The sequence below is a fragment of the Pseudophryne corroboree genome, chromosome 5 (assembly GCF_028390025.1).
Source record: "Pseudophryne corroboree isolate aPseCor3 chromosome 5, aPseCor3.hap2, whole genome shotgun sequence".
NCBI lineage: Eukaryota > Metazoa > Chordata > Amphibia > Anura > Myobatrachidae > Pseudophryne > Pseudophryne corroboree.
In genome coordinates, this window is record NC_086448.1 from 259672460 (window position 1) to 259689465 (window position 17006).

At 43.6% G+C, this 17006-nt stretch overlaps 1 protein-coding gene across 2 annotated transcripts in view; it reads right to left on the reverse strand.

The window, feature by feature from the left end:
* Window positions 1-17006, reverse strand: part of GADL1 (glutamate decarboxylase like 1) — a 604742-nt gene that overhangs the window by 450029 nt on the left and 137707 nt on the right. For both annotated transcript variants that reach the window (XM_063922280.1, XM_063922281.1), the window contains exon 3: window positions 11780-11906. In XM_063922280.1, the coding sequence (XP_063778350.1) occupies window positions 11780-11906 (127 nt within the window). The remainder of the gene's footprint in view (window positions 1-11779; window positions 11907-17006) is intronic.

The window sequence follows — 17006 nt, forward strand, 5'->3', positions numbered from 1 at the left end:
TCCTTACCCCTACTTATTACAGATTGACAGAGGCAACACACTGCTTCACACCTGTTGTCTGGATTTGTGGAGAAATAATTCCACACCAAAGAGGTGGCTTTTTTGGCATTTTGCCCAGGCATCACAATGGGTTTATTCATCCCACAGACAACAGGTGTCTCTCCCGGTGCCTGATTTAATCAAACCACATCACCATCAGAATCCTCATCGACAACTTCCTCCTCCATACCAGTAACACCCATATCCTCATCCTGGTGTACTTCAACAGTGACATCTTCAATTTGAATATCAGAAACTGGCTTGTGGGTGCTACTTTTAGCACTTTCAGAGGGCGTGCAAAAGATGGAAGGAGCCACCTCTTCCCGTCCAGTGTTGGGAAGATCAGCCATCGCAACCGCCGACACACTTGGACTCTCCTTGGGGATTTGTGGTACCATCTTAGAACGCACAGTTCTTTGCTGTGTTTTTGCCAGCTTAACTCTTATAATTTTTCTAGCAGGAGGATGAGGGCTTCCATAGTCATGTGAAGCTTAACCACTAGTCATGAACATAGGCCAGGGCCTTAGCCATTCCTTGCCACTCCATGTCGTAAATGGCATATTGGCAAGTTTACTTTTCTCCTCAGACTATTTAAATACATTTTTTTGGGTCTTTTTACTGAACATTGGCTTTTTGGATTTTACATGCCCTCTACTATCACATTGGGCATCGGCCTTGGCAGACGACGTTGATGGCATTTCATCGTCTGTGGTAGCAGCTTCAGCACTAGGAGGAAGTGGTTCTTGATCTTTCCCTATTTTATCCTCCAAATTTTTGTTCTTCATTATTTTTCTGGAGTTATATAACAATAGGGGTCATGCCGACCCGATCGCACGCTTCACTTCTTCGCAGCCGTGCGATCGGGTCGGAACTGCGCATGCACCGCAGTGCGCTGGTGCATGGCAGTCATCGTTGCCAAGCGATCGCCTCTGAGTCAGAGGCGGTCGCTAGGCGGGAGGGGGCTGAACGGCGGCGTTTAGCCGCCGAGTAGGGGGAGCGGTCTGGCTAACGCAGTCGTGGTCGGACCATTGGTGGGGTGGGCCGCGGTGGCTGCATGACGTGTCACGCAGCCACTGCGGCCAGCGGGAGCGACGGGTAACTCCCGGCCAGCCGCAGGAGCTGCGCTGGCCGGGAGTTACTCCTCAAATACAAAGCCATCGCACAGACATGTGGGGCGGGCTAGCCCTGTGCTGGGCGTCCCCCCGCATGTCTGAGTTTACGATCGTAGCTGTGCTAAACTTAGCACAGATACGAGCAACTCGTAATGACCCCCAATATGCGGTACAGGAGAGCATACCTCTACACCACACAGGGCAAACCCTGTGAAAATTATTTGGTTTAAATATTAATAACCCCTTTATTTGGAGTAAATAATATACAGCATAGGACAGCACCACTGAACTTATTTGGCAACACCACTGGACTGGACTTATACGGCAGTACCACTGAAATTATATGGCAGTATCACTGGAGTTATTCAGCAGTACCACTGGACTGGATTTTTATGGCAATATCACTGGATTTATATGCCAGTACCACTGGAATTATACCGCAATATCACTGAAATTATATGGCATTATCACTGGAATTATACGGCAGTACCACTGGACTTATATGGCAGTACCACTGGACTGGATTTATATGGCAGTACCACTGAAATTATACGGCAGCATCACTGGAATTATACGGCAGCATCACTGGAATTATACGGCAGTACCACTGGAATTATACGGCAGTACCACTGGACTGGATTTATATGGCGGTATCACTGGATTAATATGCCAGTACCACTGGAATTATACAGCAATATCACTGGAATTATATGGCAGGTTTACTGGAATTATATGGCAGTATCATTGGAATTATACGGCAGTAACACTGGATTTATACGGCAGTACCACTGGACTGGATTTATACAGCAGTATTACTGGATTTATACGACAGTATCACTGGAATTATACGGCAGTACCACTGGACTTATACGACAGTACCACTGGACTGGATTTACAGTATACACAGTAACACTGGATTTATACGCAGTATCACTGGATTTATATGCAAGTACCACTGGAATTATATGGCAGTATCACTGGAATTATATGGCAGTGTCACTGGATTTATACGCCAGTTTCACTGTATTTATACGCCAGTACCACTGGACATATACGGCAGTATCAATGGATTTATACGGCAGTACCACTGGACATACACGGCAGTATCACTGAAATTATATGGCAGTACCACTGGACATATACGGCAGTATCACTGGAATTATATGGCAGTACCACTGGACATATACGGCAGTATCACTGGAATTATATGGCAGTACCACTGGACATATATGGAAGTATCACTGGATTTATACTGCATTACTGCTGGACATATACAGCAGTATCACTGGACATATACAGCAGTATCACTGGACATATATGGCAGTACCACTGGACATATACAGCAACACAGGGACACCACTACTGGACTGATGCAGGACAACACAGCACCACTGCAATGGACTGGACTTATACAGCAGCACTGGTCATATGGCAGCAGAGGACACCACCACTGTGACTGGACTGATGCAGCACAAGACACTACCACTGTACTGATGCAGGAAAACACACCACCACTGCAATGGACTGGACTTATACAGCAGCACTGGACATATGGCAGCAGAGGACACCACCACTGTGACTGGACTGATGCAGCACACTACACCACCACTGAACTGATGCAGCACAACACAGCACCACTGGACTGGACTTATACAGCAGCACTGGACATATGGCAGCAGAGGACACCACCACTGTGACTGGACTGATGCAGCACAAATCACCACCACTGAACTGATGCAGCACAACACAGCACCACTGGACTGCACTTATACAGCAGCACTGGACATATGGAAGCAGAGGACACCACCACTGTGACTGGACTGATGCAGCACAAGACACTACTACTGTACTGATGCAGGACACTGAGGACAGAGACACGTCCTCTTGCTACACTCTCTAATGCCAGAGTGTAAATGGCGGCGACACACGGCTACTTATATGAAATACAAACCCGGCAAGAATCCAACAGCGGGATGATGACATTTTGCCTCGTTCTGGTTTCCGAGTGAGGCGGTAAAACCCGAACCTGACTCAGATCCGGGCTCAGGTAGTGGGGTTCGGTTCTCAGGGAACCGAACCCGCTCATCTCTAATTAAAATACATGCTGATTAACACTTAGAAGCAGATTCATTTGTTGCCAGCAAAATATCTGTTTTACTGCAGAGTGAAAAGTAAAAATCGATTAAAAGTTACAGTTAAAGATAACAACTGTCTGTCTACATGCAACCATTTCTTGGAATAACTGTATCTGGCAGTAACTAGAACACATATCACAAATCAAATTCTGAAATAAAAAGTGTGCTCCTCTGGAATGATTCTTATATAAGTATTGAATTCTGTAAGGTAGCTGAAAATGTTGCACCCAGACAGCAATCTGTTCAATTTTAAATCAATATCTAAGTGAAAATGAATTGCTAAAAGATTTTGCAGTAACCAAGGTCCAGGGAAACAAAATGAACACATCATTTCCTGAGTAAACATCTGCCCTATCAACCAAGATGAAGCAAAATAGTGAATATTGGGGGTCATTCCGAGTTGATCGCTTGCTAGCAGTTTGTAGCAGCCGGTCAAACGCTATGCCGCCGCCCACTGGGAGTGTATTTTAGCTCAGCAGAAGTGTGAACGGTTGTACCGCAGAGCGGCTACAAACATTTTTTGTGTAGTTTCAGAGTAGCTCAAAACCTACTCAGCGCTTGCGATCACTTCAGACTATTTAGGTCCGGATTTGACGTCACAAACCCACCCAGCGTTCGCCCAGTCACGCCTGCATTTTTCCTGGCATGTCTGTGTTTTTCCACACACTCACTGAAAACTGTCAGTTGCCACTCAGAAACGCCCACTTCATGTCAATCACTCTGCGGCAAGCAGTGCGACTGAAATGCATCGCGAGACCCTGTGCAAAACTGCATCGTTCGTTGTGCCCGTACGTCACGCGTGCACATTGCGCCGTATATGCATGCGCAGAACTGCCGATTTTTAGCCAGATCGCTGCGAACAAATTCAACTAGCGATCAACTCGGAATGACCCCCATTACCCTGTTTTAAAATAGCTCCGTTCTCATGTAAAAGCTTTAGTCTCTGCAGTACACTGATGAGAGCATCACTCTGTCTCATTAGTCAAGCTAATAAAGCCTGTTATTGCTTCAGGGGAGAAGGTATAGAGAGGATACTTACATTCCTCATGCCGAGGGACTGACATTTTTTATAACTTGTATTTCTCTAACAATTTGCTCACGAAGGTTCTGTACAAACAATGAGTCACTCCGCAGCAGTGCAAGTAACATGAACACAGAGGAGATAATGCTATGATTCATAGGAAGATTTTTTTTTTTTCCATAGAACACAAACTATGACTAAAGGAGGAAGAAATACATACATATCATGCGCTGTCATAGTTTATTAATAAGGTTTATTTCTCAGCATTGCCTGGTCCCTACCTAGGTTCTGACCAGCCCAGGCTGGAGTGATGTTAATGATAATGTGGAACTAAGGTATTACCCAAATAACATCCTGTCTGGGACAGTGGTGCTCAGACAGGCCCCACCTTGGATGGTTGGATGCAGGGAAGTGACCCTCAGCTAAATACTAACTCCATTTCCTTAGTGCCCGTGGAAGACAAGATTATTGACCTGCACACAATTATGTGTGCCGAACCTCGTGTTTCTGTTTTGCCAAAACTGCTCTCAGTGTTTTTGGTTTTGTCTTTAGGTTTTGGTAAACCCAAGTGTTTTGGTTTGGGTTCAGATTTGGTTTTGGATTTTTTGAAAGTTGATAAAAACAGCTAGAATCATGTACTTTGGACCTATTTTTGTCCCTACAGTATTATTAACATTAATTTCCAGTCATTTACAGTCAATTTTGACCACACTCTCCTGTGTAAAATGGCACCTGAAATCAGGAGGGAGGGACTTACAAACAATCCAAAGGCCAAGATTTTAAATCCGAGTTCCGAACCAACATAAGCTCCGATTTGGGGCTCGGTTTAACTCATAACGCCTAAAGGTATCCGAGCAGGTACTCGGTTCAATACGGATTACCAAAATTCTGGCAAGTTTGGACTTCTAAAAACTGAACTGTACATCTCTTGTAAAAACATGCTGGGTTTGAGTGCTTTATATACGCAAAAAATTGTAGTATTGCCATTATTTGCTCTAGGTTTGCATTTTTTTGCACCATTTCATCATCAAAGTTAGAAAGAAGCTTAATGTTAAGTGTGAATTGAATTTCCTACCCACTGTGTGTCACCTCTCTAATGAGCTCAAGATATTCACTTTAAAGTTTGCGGAAGTGTAGGTGCAGTCACTGTATTCAGAGACAGTGTTACCAGACTGTACTTTTCTGTACAAACAGAATGGAAGCTGTATGTTTTATACTATCTGTTGGAGTTTTAAAAATACTTGATGAGTGTAAAACTAAAGTCTTCAGAAGAGTTGCAGGAATATTACATATTGGATTGAAAAAGATTCCTTAGTGTGCCATTTATAATGCTCTCTCCACAAGCTATGCTCTTACATACAGTATAATGCTTTGCTGCCTGGGAGTCTGAATGTGGAAAGTACACTTTAAAGTGACTATTTAATGTTATCTGGACTGTGAGAGATTTGTGTTGTACTCTAGTCTTCATGACCTTTTAGCTGCGTGATATTAGACATTCTCATTCAAGGATTAATCACATACTACTAACACAACGTTTTCAGAGAATTTAGTATAGAAGTCACCACATTATAAATATATATAAAGTTTGAGTCAGAGGTGGACCCTATGCCACAGTTTGGCAGTTATCTGATGTTTTCTGTATTGTGCATGCGTCTGAGTTGCACTGTGCATGTGGCACGATTATTTAGCCATGGCGGTCACAGAGACAATTTGAATGCAGAGAGTCAGTGGGCGTTCAGTGGCGCACCCAGGGGGGGTTTCCGAGTACCCAGAAACCCCCCTCCACTAAAAAAAAAAAAAAAAAAAAAGTTTTTTTTTTTTTTTTAAGCTGCATGAGTATTATTAACCACTGTCTAGCGTCCTCTGCAGCCTGCTGTCTTCCTGGTGGCATTTGTAAGTGCAATAAAAGTTTACTTTATTTTAATTATAGTGCATATATATCCATGTGCACACATATATATACACATGTATATACATACACACACACACACACACACACACACACACACACACACACAATATATATATATATATACATGTGTATATATATATGTGTACTGTATGTGTGTGTACATATATATATATATGTATGCATGTTTAATATGCTATGTACATGTGTATATGTATGTGTGTGTGTATGTATGTATATATATATATATATATAGATATATGTATATACATATATATATATATATATATACACACACACACACACACACACACACACAGACACACTAGTTTTACGGACCCAGCATATACTGGGTCACCTCAGTCCCCACCTCGTGAATGGCTCCACCCAGTTCTGGAAACCCCCCCCTGCAAATCCTGCGTTTGCCACTGGCGTTTATGGCAGAGGCGGAACTACCGCCAGTGCAACCAGTGCGTTGCACTGGGGCCCGCCTCTGTCCAGGGGCCCAAAGCATGTAATGAGTCAAACTGACTCATTACATGCCGCTGTGTGCTGCGGGCAACCGCTGCCCACAGCATACAGCCGCCCGGAGAGGAGCGCACTGCAGCGGTACGGGGGAGAAGGAGGAGGAGGGAGGTGGAGGAGGGAGCCGCAGCAGCGCTTTGTTACTGGTGGAGGCGCTGCTGCTGCTGCCCCTCTGCTTCACTATAGGCTGTCTTCTGAGAACAGCCTATAGCGAAGCAGAGGGGCAGCAGCAGCAGCGCCTCCACCAATAACACAGCGCTGCTGCGGCTCCCTCCTCCACCTCCCTCCTCCTTCTCTCCTGCCCAGGAATCGTCAGAAGCTGCACAGAGGAGCCTGAGCCAGCGGAGAGGGTAAGTATAATTCTTCTTTCTTTCTTTCTTTCTTTCTTTCTTTCTTTCTTTCTTTCTTTCTTTCTTTCTTTCTTTCTTTCTTTCTTTCTTTCTTGGGACTGTCTGCCGCAATGTGTAAAAATGGGGAATCTGCCTGCCGCAATGTGTAATAAGGGGGAATCTGCCTGCCGCAATGTGTAAAAATGGGGAATCTGCCTGCCGCAATGTGTAAAAAGGGGGAATCTGCTTGCCGCAATGTGTAAAAAGGAGAATCTGCCTGCCGCAATGTGTAAAAAGGGGGAATCTGCCTGCCATAATGTGTAAAAAGGGGGACGCTGTCTGCCGTTATGTGTAACAAGGGCTAACAAGGGCACGCTGTATGCCGTAATGTGTAAAAAGGGGACGCTGTCTGCCGTTATGTGTAAAAAGGGCACGCTGTCTGCTGTTATGTGTAAAAAGTGTACGCTGTCTGCCACTTTGTGTAAAAAGGGGGACGCTGTCTGCCGTAATGTGTAAAAAGGGGGACGCTGTCTGCCGTAATGTGTAAAAAGGGGACGCTGTCTGCTGTAATGTGTAAAAAGAGGAATCTGTCCGTCGTAAGGTGTAAAAGGGTCTCTACCTGGTGTAGTGGTGCTACTGTGCTGCGTAATTTGAATAATGGAGACTACTGTGCACCGTTTTATGAATTGGAATTATTTTGTGGCCACACCCCTTCCCCACAAAGCCACGCCACTATGTATTTTTGCGCGCGCCAACGGCGCGCACTACCCCTGTTTTGCATGCAGGGGTGGGCCTCCGATGCCGTGTCTTGCACACAGTGCTAAAATGACTAGTTACGGCACTGTTGCTAGGTATCCATTTCTCTGGCCCTGAGCAGGTCCCCCTCACCAGATCCTCTCCAGGGGTGAGGGGGTGGACTTGGATGGGATGGAGGGGGCCCAAAGCATTTTGTCGCACCTGGGCCCACCGCTCGCTAGTTCCGCCACTGGTTTATGGGGCATAGGGCAGATCAGATTTTCAATGGTGCAACAGATGTGCGATCGATGGTGCATCTTTATATGCAAGGGATGGACTAGAGATGCAGACTGTGGGCATCTCTGTACAAATTTAATTGGTTGTGGCATTGGCATAGATTTACAATAATGTTACTTACAAAGATGCAGTCTCAAATGAAATACCGTCCACCTCTGGTTCAAGCCCTATGCACCGGGCCTGATTAGGATTCGGAAGCAAGGAAGAAAAGCGCGCAAGTTTGTATCTGGAACAAACCATTTTGCAATGCAAGTTGAAGAAATACGTTTATATTGTTTCTGAGATGGGTAAATAAGGTCTGCTTTTGCATTCAGCTCACAGATGTTAGAGAGCTTTATTTTTACACTGCAATTAATATTTCAGTTTGGACACACCCCACCCAAATCTAACTCTCTATGTACATTTTACATCTGCCCCACCTGCAGTGCAACATGGTGTTGCCCAGTTGCTTTCTTTTCTGCTTTGCTTCTACATCTGAATAACCCCCACTATGCATAGATGGCAGTGATGAATAACGAGTCCCACTCAGTAACATGCACCAATAGAATGACCATTTCTTGATAACAAGGACTGCTTGCATCTAGGAAATCATACATCTAAAGCATACCTGTACATTCTTATTATTTACAATATAAATCAAATAGGGATATTTAATATGGCATGACCTTAAAGGGGCTCTCCATCTGAAGGCAAAAGTTATTGCTTTTTGATTTAAATATAATGAACCAGAAAAAAAAAAATGTTTAGATAATAATAATAAATAATAATAATAATAATAATAATAATAATAATAGTATATATAAACTTAGATGAATGATGAGCCCAGGGGCGTAACTAGAACTTTGAGGGCCTCATAGCAAAATCTTGAAAAGGTCCCCCTCCTCCCTGCCATTACTACAATGCCCCTTAGGGGAGAAGGAGAGAAAGAGTGAGGGGTATGAAAGAGAGACAAGGGTGTCAGAGGGGAGAGAGAGAGATGGAGAGAGAGGGCTCAGGGAGAGAGAGAGAGAGAGAAAGAGAGAGAGAGAGAGAGAGAGGGTTTCATGGAAATAGAGGGCATTAGAGAAAGAGAAAAATGAGTGAGAGAGAGGGTGTCAGGGAGAAAGAGTGAAAAAGGGATAAGAGGGGAAGAGAGAGAGGACATCAGGGAGAGAGAGGGGGGTGTCAGGGGGAGAGAGAGTGTCAGGGAGGGAGGGAGATCAAATGAGAAGGGGAGCAAGAGAGAGAGTGCCAGGAAGAGACAGACAGAGAGAGAGACAGAGAGAGAGATAGAAAGAGAGGGTGTCAGGGAGACACACACACACACACACACACACACACACACACACACACACACACACACACTACCAGGAAGGGAGAGACAGTGCCAGGGAGAGAGACAGTGTCAGGAGGAGAGGGGAAGAGAGAGAGAGAGACAGTGTCAGGGAGAGAGAGGGAGGGAGAGACAGTGCCAGAAACAGAGAGTGGGAGGCAGAGACAGTGCCAGGGAGAGAGACTGTATCAAGGAGGGAGCGAGAGAGAGGGGAGGAGAGAGAGAGAGAATGCCAGGAAGAGAGGGAGTCAGTGTCAGGGAGAGAGAGAGGGGTAGACAGACAGTGTCAGGGGGAGAGAGGGAGAGAGAGAGACCGTGTCAGGGAGAGATAATGTCAGAGAGAAGTAGATAGTGTCAGGGGGAGAGAGGGAGAGAGAGATAGTGTCAGGGAGAAATAGAGGGAGACAGTGTCAGGGCTTGAGAGAGGGAGAGACAGTGCCAGAAAAAAAAGAAAGAGAGAGAGAGGGAGAGCATTAGACAGTAAGAGAGAGGGAGCGAGATATACAGTGTCAGGGAGAAAGAGAGGGAGAGACAGTGTCAGAGAGAGATATTGTCAGGTAGAGTGTCAGGAGGGGGATGATGGAGAGATAGAGAGACAGTGTCGGGAGAGAGCGGGAGTAGAAAGAGCGGAGAGGGGGAGCGAGCAGGAGGTACCTGCTACAGAGGAGGTCTCTGATGGGGACAGACACTTCACGGCATTAAGCCCTGCCCCCTAAATTCCTGTAAATCATGGCACTACACTGCTCTGCTGCTGGTGCTTGGAGCCTGCCAGGTAGGTCCCACCCCCACTTCCCTGCCACATCCTCCATGCAGCGGCAGAGGGGTGCTATCAGCGGTGGACATTCATCTTGTGGTTGGGGTTGAAGTGGGAGCAGCAGGCCTTGTAGGCAGCCTGTAACTGGGTGCAGGGGGATCAGTGGGCCCTGGAAGCAGCTGGGGCCCCATAGCAACTGCACCCCCGCAGCTGCACCCCCTGCACCCATGGTAGTTACACCACTGAATAAGCCAGATTCTTCCATAGATGTGCAGTCCTCAGTAAAACAAACATAGAGAAAGGAAGAAATCAATGCTAGCTATTATCCTAAGATATAATAATCCATTATATGCAAAAGATCCTAACTATGATGAGTCAAGTGTTACATGCTAATAGGTTAATAAGTAGCAGGGGATGATTGGGAGCATAAAGTGGCCCTTACATTTTTTTTAAAGGTGCAACCAAATCAAATATAATTGGGGCCAATACAAAAGTAGGCTGGTTAAAATATACATTTGGCTAGCAATGTAAAAGAAAATAAATAAATCACATTGCCTTTTCCTACCTGTACCCAAAACTTACAGTAGTACAGTGCATATGAGTTATTAGTACAATACAGAGAGCATCCAAGTGACTAATATAAAATAGAGAGAATCCTAGTGATTGATATACAATACAGAAAGCATACCACTGTAAAATGCTGACTGCTTCCTAGTAACATCCATATGCAATAAAGAGAGAGCACCTGAGTAAATATTTCATACAATGATAATCTTTGTGACTGCAATACAGTACAAATAGAATTCTAGTCACCGCTATACAATACAGGGAATACTATACAATACAGGGAGTATCACTGTGAACACAATGCAATATAGAAAGCATCCTAGTGCTGCCTTACATTACTGAGCTGTATATGAGGTGCAAATGCAATACAGAGAGCAACCCAGTGAAGTACCTATAATACAAAGAGCACTATGCCAGAAAGAGCATTGGTGCCCCCCCACCCCCACCCTATTTCAAATAGAGATAGTGAGCGCCAAGGGTGAGCGTCAAAAATTACCCTGGACCCCACTATCTCACTATACCCTTGCCTTCCATAGTCACCCGCTGCCTCTCTATGTCAGCCTCTGCCTCCCCCTGCCTTACGCTGTTTCCCTCTGCCTCTCTTTGTCACCCACTGCCGTGTGGTATATTGTGAACTTGGGTTGACGTAGGGGAAGGGGACCCATATTATATTTTTGCACCCGGGTCAAGTTCTGCCACTGGTTGGTGGGTATTGCCACAGGGGGATCTATTGCTACTGGGGTGGAGGTAATTTTACAATGGAGACATATGGAAAATGGGAACATATTTTTGTCAACTAAAATATTTAAATGTGGTTTACAGAACAAGTGCTTTACTTTAGAGTCACTGTCACAGCTGCAAGACTCCCAAGAGGTAAGTATTGAAAAAATGACTGCAGAGTGTGTGGTGGGGGCATCTGCCATGTGTACCGCACGCACTGCAGACAATAAAGATATGCCACTGACTAGTGACTATATACTGTACATAAATGAGTTCCCAAACTAACTTTCAATAATAAAATGCATGAAATGTATTCAGCCTTACTTGTTTTGACACTGTACTTTATGACATTCTGACATAGTTGCAGGAGTTTCTGATGAGGCTCTCCAGTGTCCCTGATATTTACATCCAGCAGTTTCTTAAGTTGTTCAGGTTCTTTCCATTCACAGACCTAAAACAGCAATGACAAGGAAGATTTCTTTTTTTCTGTTTTCAGTAGCGATCATCATATTATATGTTGCCGTTATAGAGATAACAGTCACAGTTTATACTCACAAAGGCAACAATATAATCCTCTGATAAACAAGTCATCCAACAATCAATAAAAGATCATTGTGTTATACAACAAGAGGCTTATACTGTATATATTCTGTTTTTGTTCTAATGTTAGAAGTTCAGATGTGCTCATACTCATCCTGCACACTCTGCGTGCCGTGTACGTACATATCGCGCAGCGATTATTTACATTGTGTCGCAGCGTACGTACGCTTAATGTTTCCCTATGCAAGTGGATGAGTATGCGCGAGCCCACAGACATTCGCGGGCATACTGGGGGTCACTCCGAGTTGATCGTAACTGTGCTAAATTTAGCACAGCTACAATCATTCACACTGACATGCGGGGGGACGCCTAGCACAGGGCTATCCCACCCCACATGTCAGAGCCCCCCCCCCCCCCGCAGAAGTGCAAAGGTGATGCTTTTGCCATTCCAAGAGTAGCTCCTGACCAGCGCAGCTTTAGCATGTTGGCCAAGAGCTACTCGTCGCTCCCCGGCCCGCAGCGGCTGCATGTGACGTCACGGAGCGCTGCGACTTGCCCCCCGCATGGTTCGGACAACCTGCATTTGCCGGACCGCGCCTACGAAACGGCAGCCAAATGCCGCCGTTCCGCCCATAGACCGCCTCTGCCTGATCGCAGCCATGCTACGGCCTTCAGCCATCTGGCATGCGCCGGTGCACTACGGCACCGGCGCATGCGCAGTGGGGACCCGTTCGCTCGGCTGCGATAAAAAGCAGCGAGCGAACGGGTCAGAATGACCCCCATTATTTGCTGCACACGAGTCACGGTAAAGTCACTCGTTTGATGTGAATAGCCCGCAAATGTCTATGGGCACAGGCGTTCACATCTGCTTTCATAGGGAAGCATTGAGCATAAGTACAATGCGACTAGTCGCGGCACAATGCACATAATCGCCCCCACATCTGTATGTAGCAAAGGTGACAACATCATTGACAATTTTTAAAGTAAATTCTAAGTGATATAATAAACCAGTGTTTTAAGAGATAAACCAATTTGTTTTAAAATAGCTTTTGAACCGGTTCATTGAATCAGGTCTGTAGTTTGAAAGCTTACATTAAATTCTTGAACTTTAGGTAGACTCAAAAATTGAGGTAGCAAAATTCTACCAAGGGAAACAGATTAGGACACATTCATGCAGGTCAAAAAAACTTATTTTGTAAAATGGAGTATTTAAATTGGAAAACTTCTAAGGCTATATATGCATTAAATAGGTAGGGCTTCATTCAGGAACCAGAAAAATCTGTCAATACATTAGTATTTTATTTTTTTGCATAACTGATATATTTGGGCTGTGATATATTATTTAGACAGTCAAGATATAGACACCATAATGTCGGCAGTTACATTATGTAGACAACCAAAATGTGATATGGATGGACTACACTGTATTATGAAAGTCAATATGTAGACAGTTAAAATGTAGACACATCCTGTAGTCATTATAGATGCACAACTTGATATTAGCTTAATATATGCTTATTAATGACATTCTTAGTGTTTAAACACATTTCCAAACTTTTTTCTTAAATAAATATAGTAATTGGTTAATACTATAGCTCTTGGTGTAAATATAAAAGCTATGGTCATTTTATTTTATCTTTCTCAAATAAAGTGAACCATGTATTCATGTTACTGCAACTTTCTAATTTTATTTAAATTATATTTTATTTTATTTAAATGATATTTAAATGATACATATTCTGCTGATACGACGATAGCATATAGTTATTATTTTGAAAGAATATAAATCATTAATAGGGGTTTAGTTAATTTTCAATAATTTACATTTATTTAAATTAATTAAATTAATTTAAATGGGTGTAGTTATGAAAGATACTTATATTTTATAATCTGTAACTACTATATTATATATTTACTATCCTAGTATTATAACTAAACCCATAACCTTGTAAATAGAAAGACAGGTGCCATTTCACACAGGAGAGTGTGGTCAAAATTGACAGGAAATTAATGGAAATTATTTTTTTTAATCAATTTCAAGAAATCCAAAACCAAATCCAAATCAGAACCAAAACCCATAAGGGTGGTTTTGCCAAAACAGAAAAAAACAAAACACTAAGGATGGTTTTGCCAAAACCTAAATACGAGCGTCAGCGCACATCTCTAATTAGGACCCACCTGATGAGGTTCACCGTGATGTGATAGGTGGGCATGAATTTTTGGCCAAACATGCTAAGAACCTCAATTGTTCTCCATGTTAAATTGTGAAGTTTATTATATTTGTTCTGATTACCAGTATTCTTAGTGCTTAAAGTGTGCACCTGCATTTTCTTTTTTTTCTAAACCAGAGCTTCCCAAACTGCGCCATTACAGTCCAGATTTTGTGAATATCTATGCTTGAGTCCAGATTGTTAAATCAAATTGACTAAGGTCCTAATTAAGTCACCTGTGCTCAAGCATGGATATTCTTAAAACCTGGACTGCAATGGTAGAGTTTTGGAAACTCTGGCCTTTATTATTTACTAATTGTTACATTTTAGTTGCAAAAAAAATGAAAGTATTTTGCACGACCAAAAAAACAAAAACAAATAGTGAATTTATTATTATGGGAAATGTGTTGAAACACAAAGAATGCCATTGATAGAAATATATTAAATTAATATCAATTCAGTATTAAAGTTAGAAGGATCCAGTAAGAATCCATGTTCAAATACAGTATGCACATCCAGTTTCACATATCCTAGATCTCTCTAGTTTATACTGTAGGTCAACATTTTCTCTATGTCAAAATTATGACATTCATAATACAGTTAACTGCACACACTGTAGTTTAACCTGCATGTCCAAATACAGGCATGTCAACTTTTTGAATGTCGACATTTTGATCATATCAAAATATGGACATACTGTAGTGAAAATGCTGGCATTGATAATATAGGCATCTTTATATTGTGCATGCCAACATTTTGACCATATCAAAATGTCAACATTGAAAATACAGTTCACTGGGCACAGACCGCGGCTATCATACATGGGGGAAAGCGGTATAGCGCACATAACGTGCACTGATACCGCTTTCCCCCCATACTGACAGTTTTTAAATATACCCCATAATCCTTTGTCTAGGGTTGGCCATCAACCATCGATGAATAGAAACCATTGATGGTTTTCTCCTTAAGATTGGAGGTATTTACCATCGGAGGAGGCCCGATGGTAAATAGACCACTGCTTTTCTGTATTGCATATGCTCGACCATGTCTCTTATAAGGATCTGTCCTGCCTGGATCTGTCTTTGTCTGTGGGCACAGGAACTGGATCCACTGGGCTATAAATGAGGCTGTAAACAGATTAGTATTTTTATGATGCTGTTGCAGGAAGAAACTCAAGACTGAGGCAAGGCAGATAACTGCTCTTGAACCGGTGATGACTGGGCTGGAATGGGTGATGCTTGGACCTGGCTGGAACCAATGATGAACTGGAACTGGATTACATCTGGAACCGGATTATGAACAGGGACCGGATGACATCTGGAACTGGATTACAGCTAGAACCGGATAAGAGACAGAATCAGATAATGGCTGGATGCCGGAATGGGACCAGCTGCATCAAAAGTCAGGTTGGAACTGGCAATGCTAATTTTTGGGCTGGAACTGGCTATGCAAGAAGCCAGGCTGGAACTGGCAATGCTTGATGACAGGCTGAAACAGGATTTGCTGGAAGCTAGGCTGGAACTGGCAATGCTTGATGACGGGCTGGAAAGGGCTTTGCTAGAAGCCAGGCTGGAACAGGCAATGCTTGATGCAGGGAGCATGCGCACAGCATCTATTCACAGGAGACAGAGGGAGAGGGGGCAAGCCAGCAGCTCACAGAGAGCTGGGAATGCCCCCCATTGACGATAACAGGAGGCATAGCAGGTGATCGCAGTTTTCCTGTGAAGCCATGCCCCCTTTTACTGAGGCCACACCCCTTTTTTGGGGGGGGGGTGCTTTGCCGCACAGAGGGGTCCCGACTCGGAGATCGCAGAAGTTGGGAGGTATGTAATTGACTGGTACAGCATGATCAGACTTACAATTCTACCAAAGCCAATGAGGGACAATTCTGTAATGCAGTCCTCTCTAATTGCACAAACTCTCACCACTGGTGGATGTCTCCCTGGAAGATGGGAGGTGGGGCCCCCTTCCTGAGCACGGAGTTTTGGGGATGCTGCTCTCTCACGTACTCCTCTTTCTAAAAAACAGCAGGGCGTCTAGCATAGCACTACCTTGTGTGTAACACTGAAATCAATTTGCAGGGTAAAAGTATGAGTGCAGCAGGTGTCTATTTACTCCGCTTTTCTGTCAGTACTAAGTAGTATAAGGACCTCAATTCTTGTGCTGGTGAATTCAGTATTGCCACCCCTCTCACCCCAGGAGCAAGTGCCCCTAGAGACCTGACCACTTCTAGAGCATCTATGTCTATGACTCTCCTAATGGTCCAATCACCTATCAATAAAACTTGCTAATGCCTACATTTATCTTCTAATTTTCTTTGACTAAGTACAGATGTAGCCATGTTCATCGCAGCCGCAGAACGGGCGCACAGGCACACATAGCGTGTCATGCAACAGATGCTACTTAATACGCCAGGCTATGACTAGCAGCAGCTCAATGTATTTTTTATAGCGGCGCATACATGCACATCATAATACATGGGCACACTAACCGCGCCAGATTTGCTGTGACTAGGACGCTTGGCGGCAAAGCTGAGAGCTGCTATATCTGTATGCTATGAAAATTCATTTGCACAGGAATAATTTTGTTTTTACATCAGCATTCATGTTGACATTTTAACTGACTTATTTGAATTGTATATTTACAAAATATATAATTTTGTAAGCTTTGTATACAAACTATAAAATGATCCAAAATTTGTTTTAATAAAGATATATACATAATTTACAAGATAGATTTGTAGTTGTATATTTAAAAATTTTTTGCAAGAAAACAAATCAAACTTAAAGCTAATAACAGGA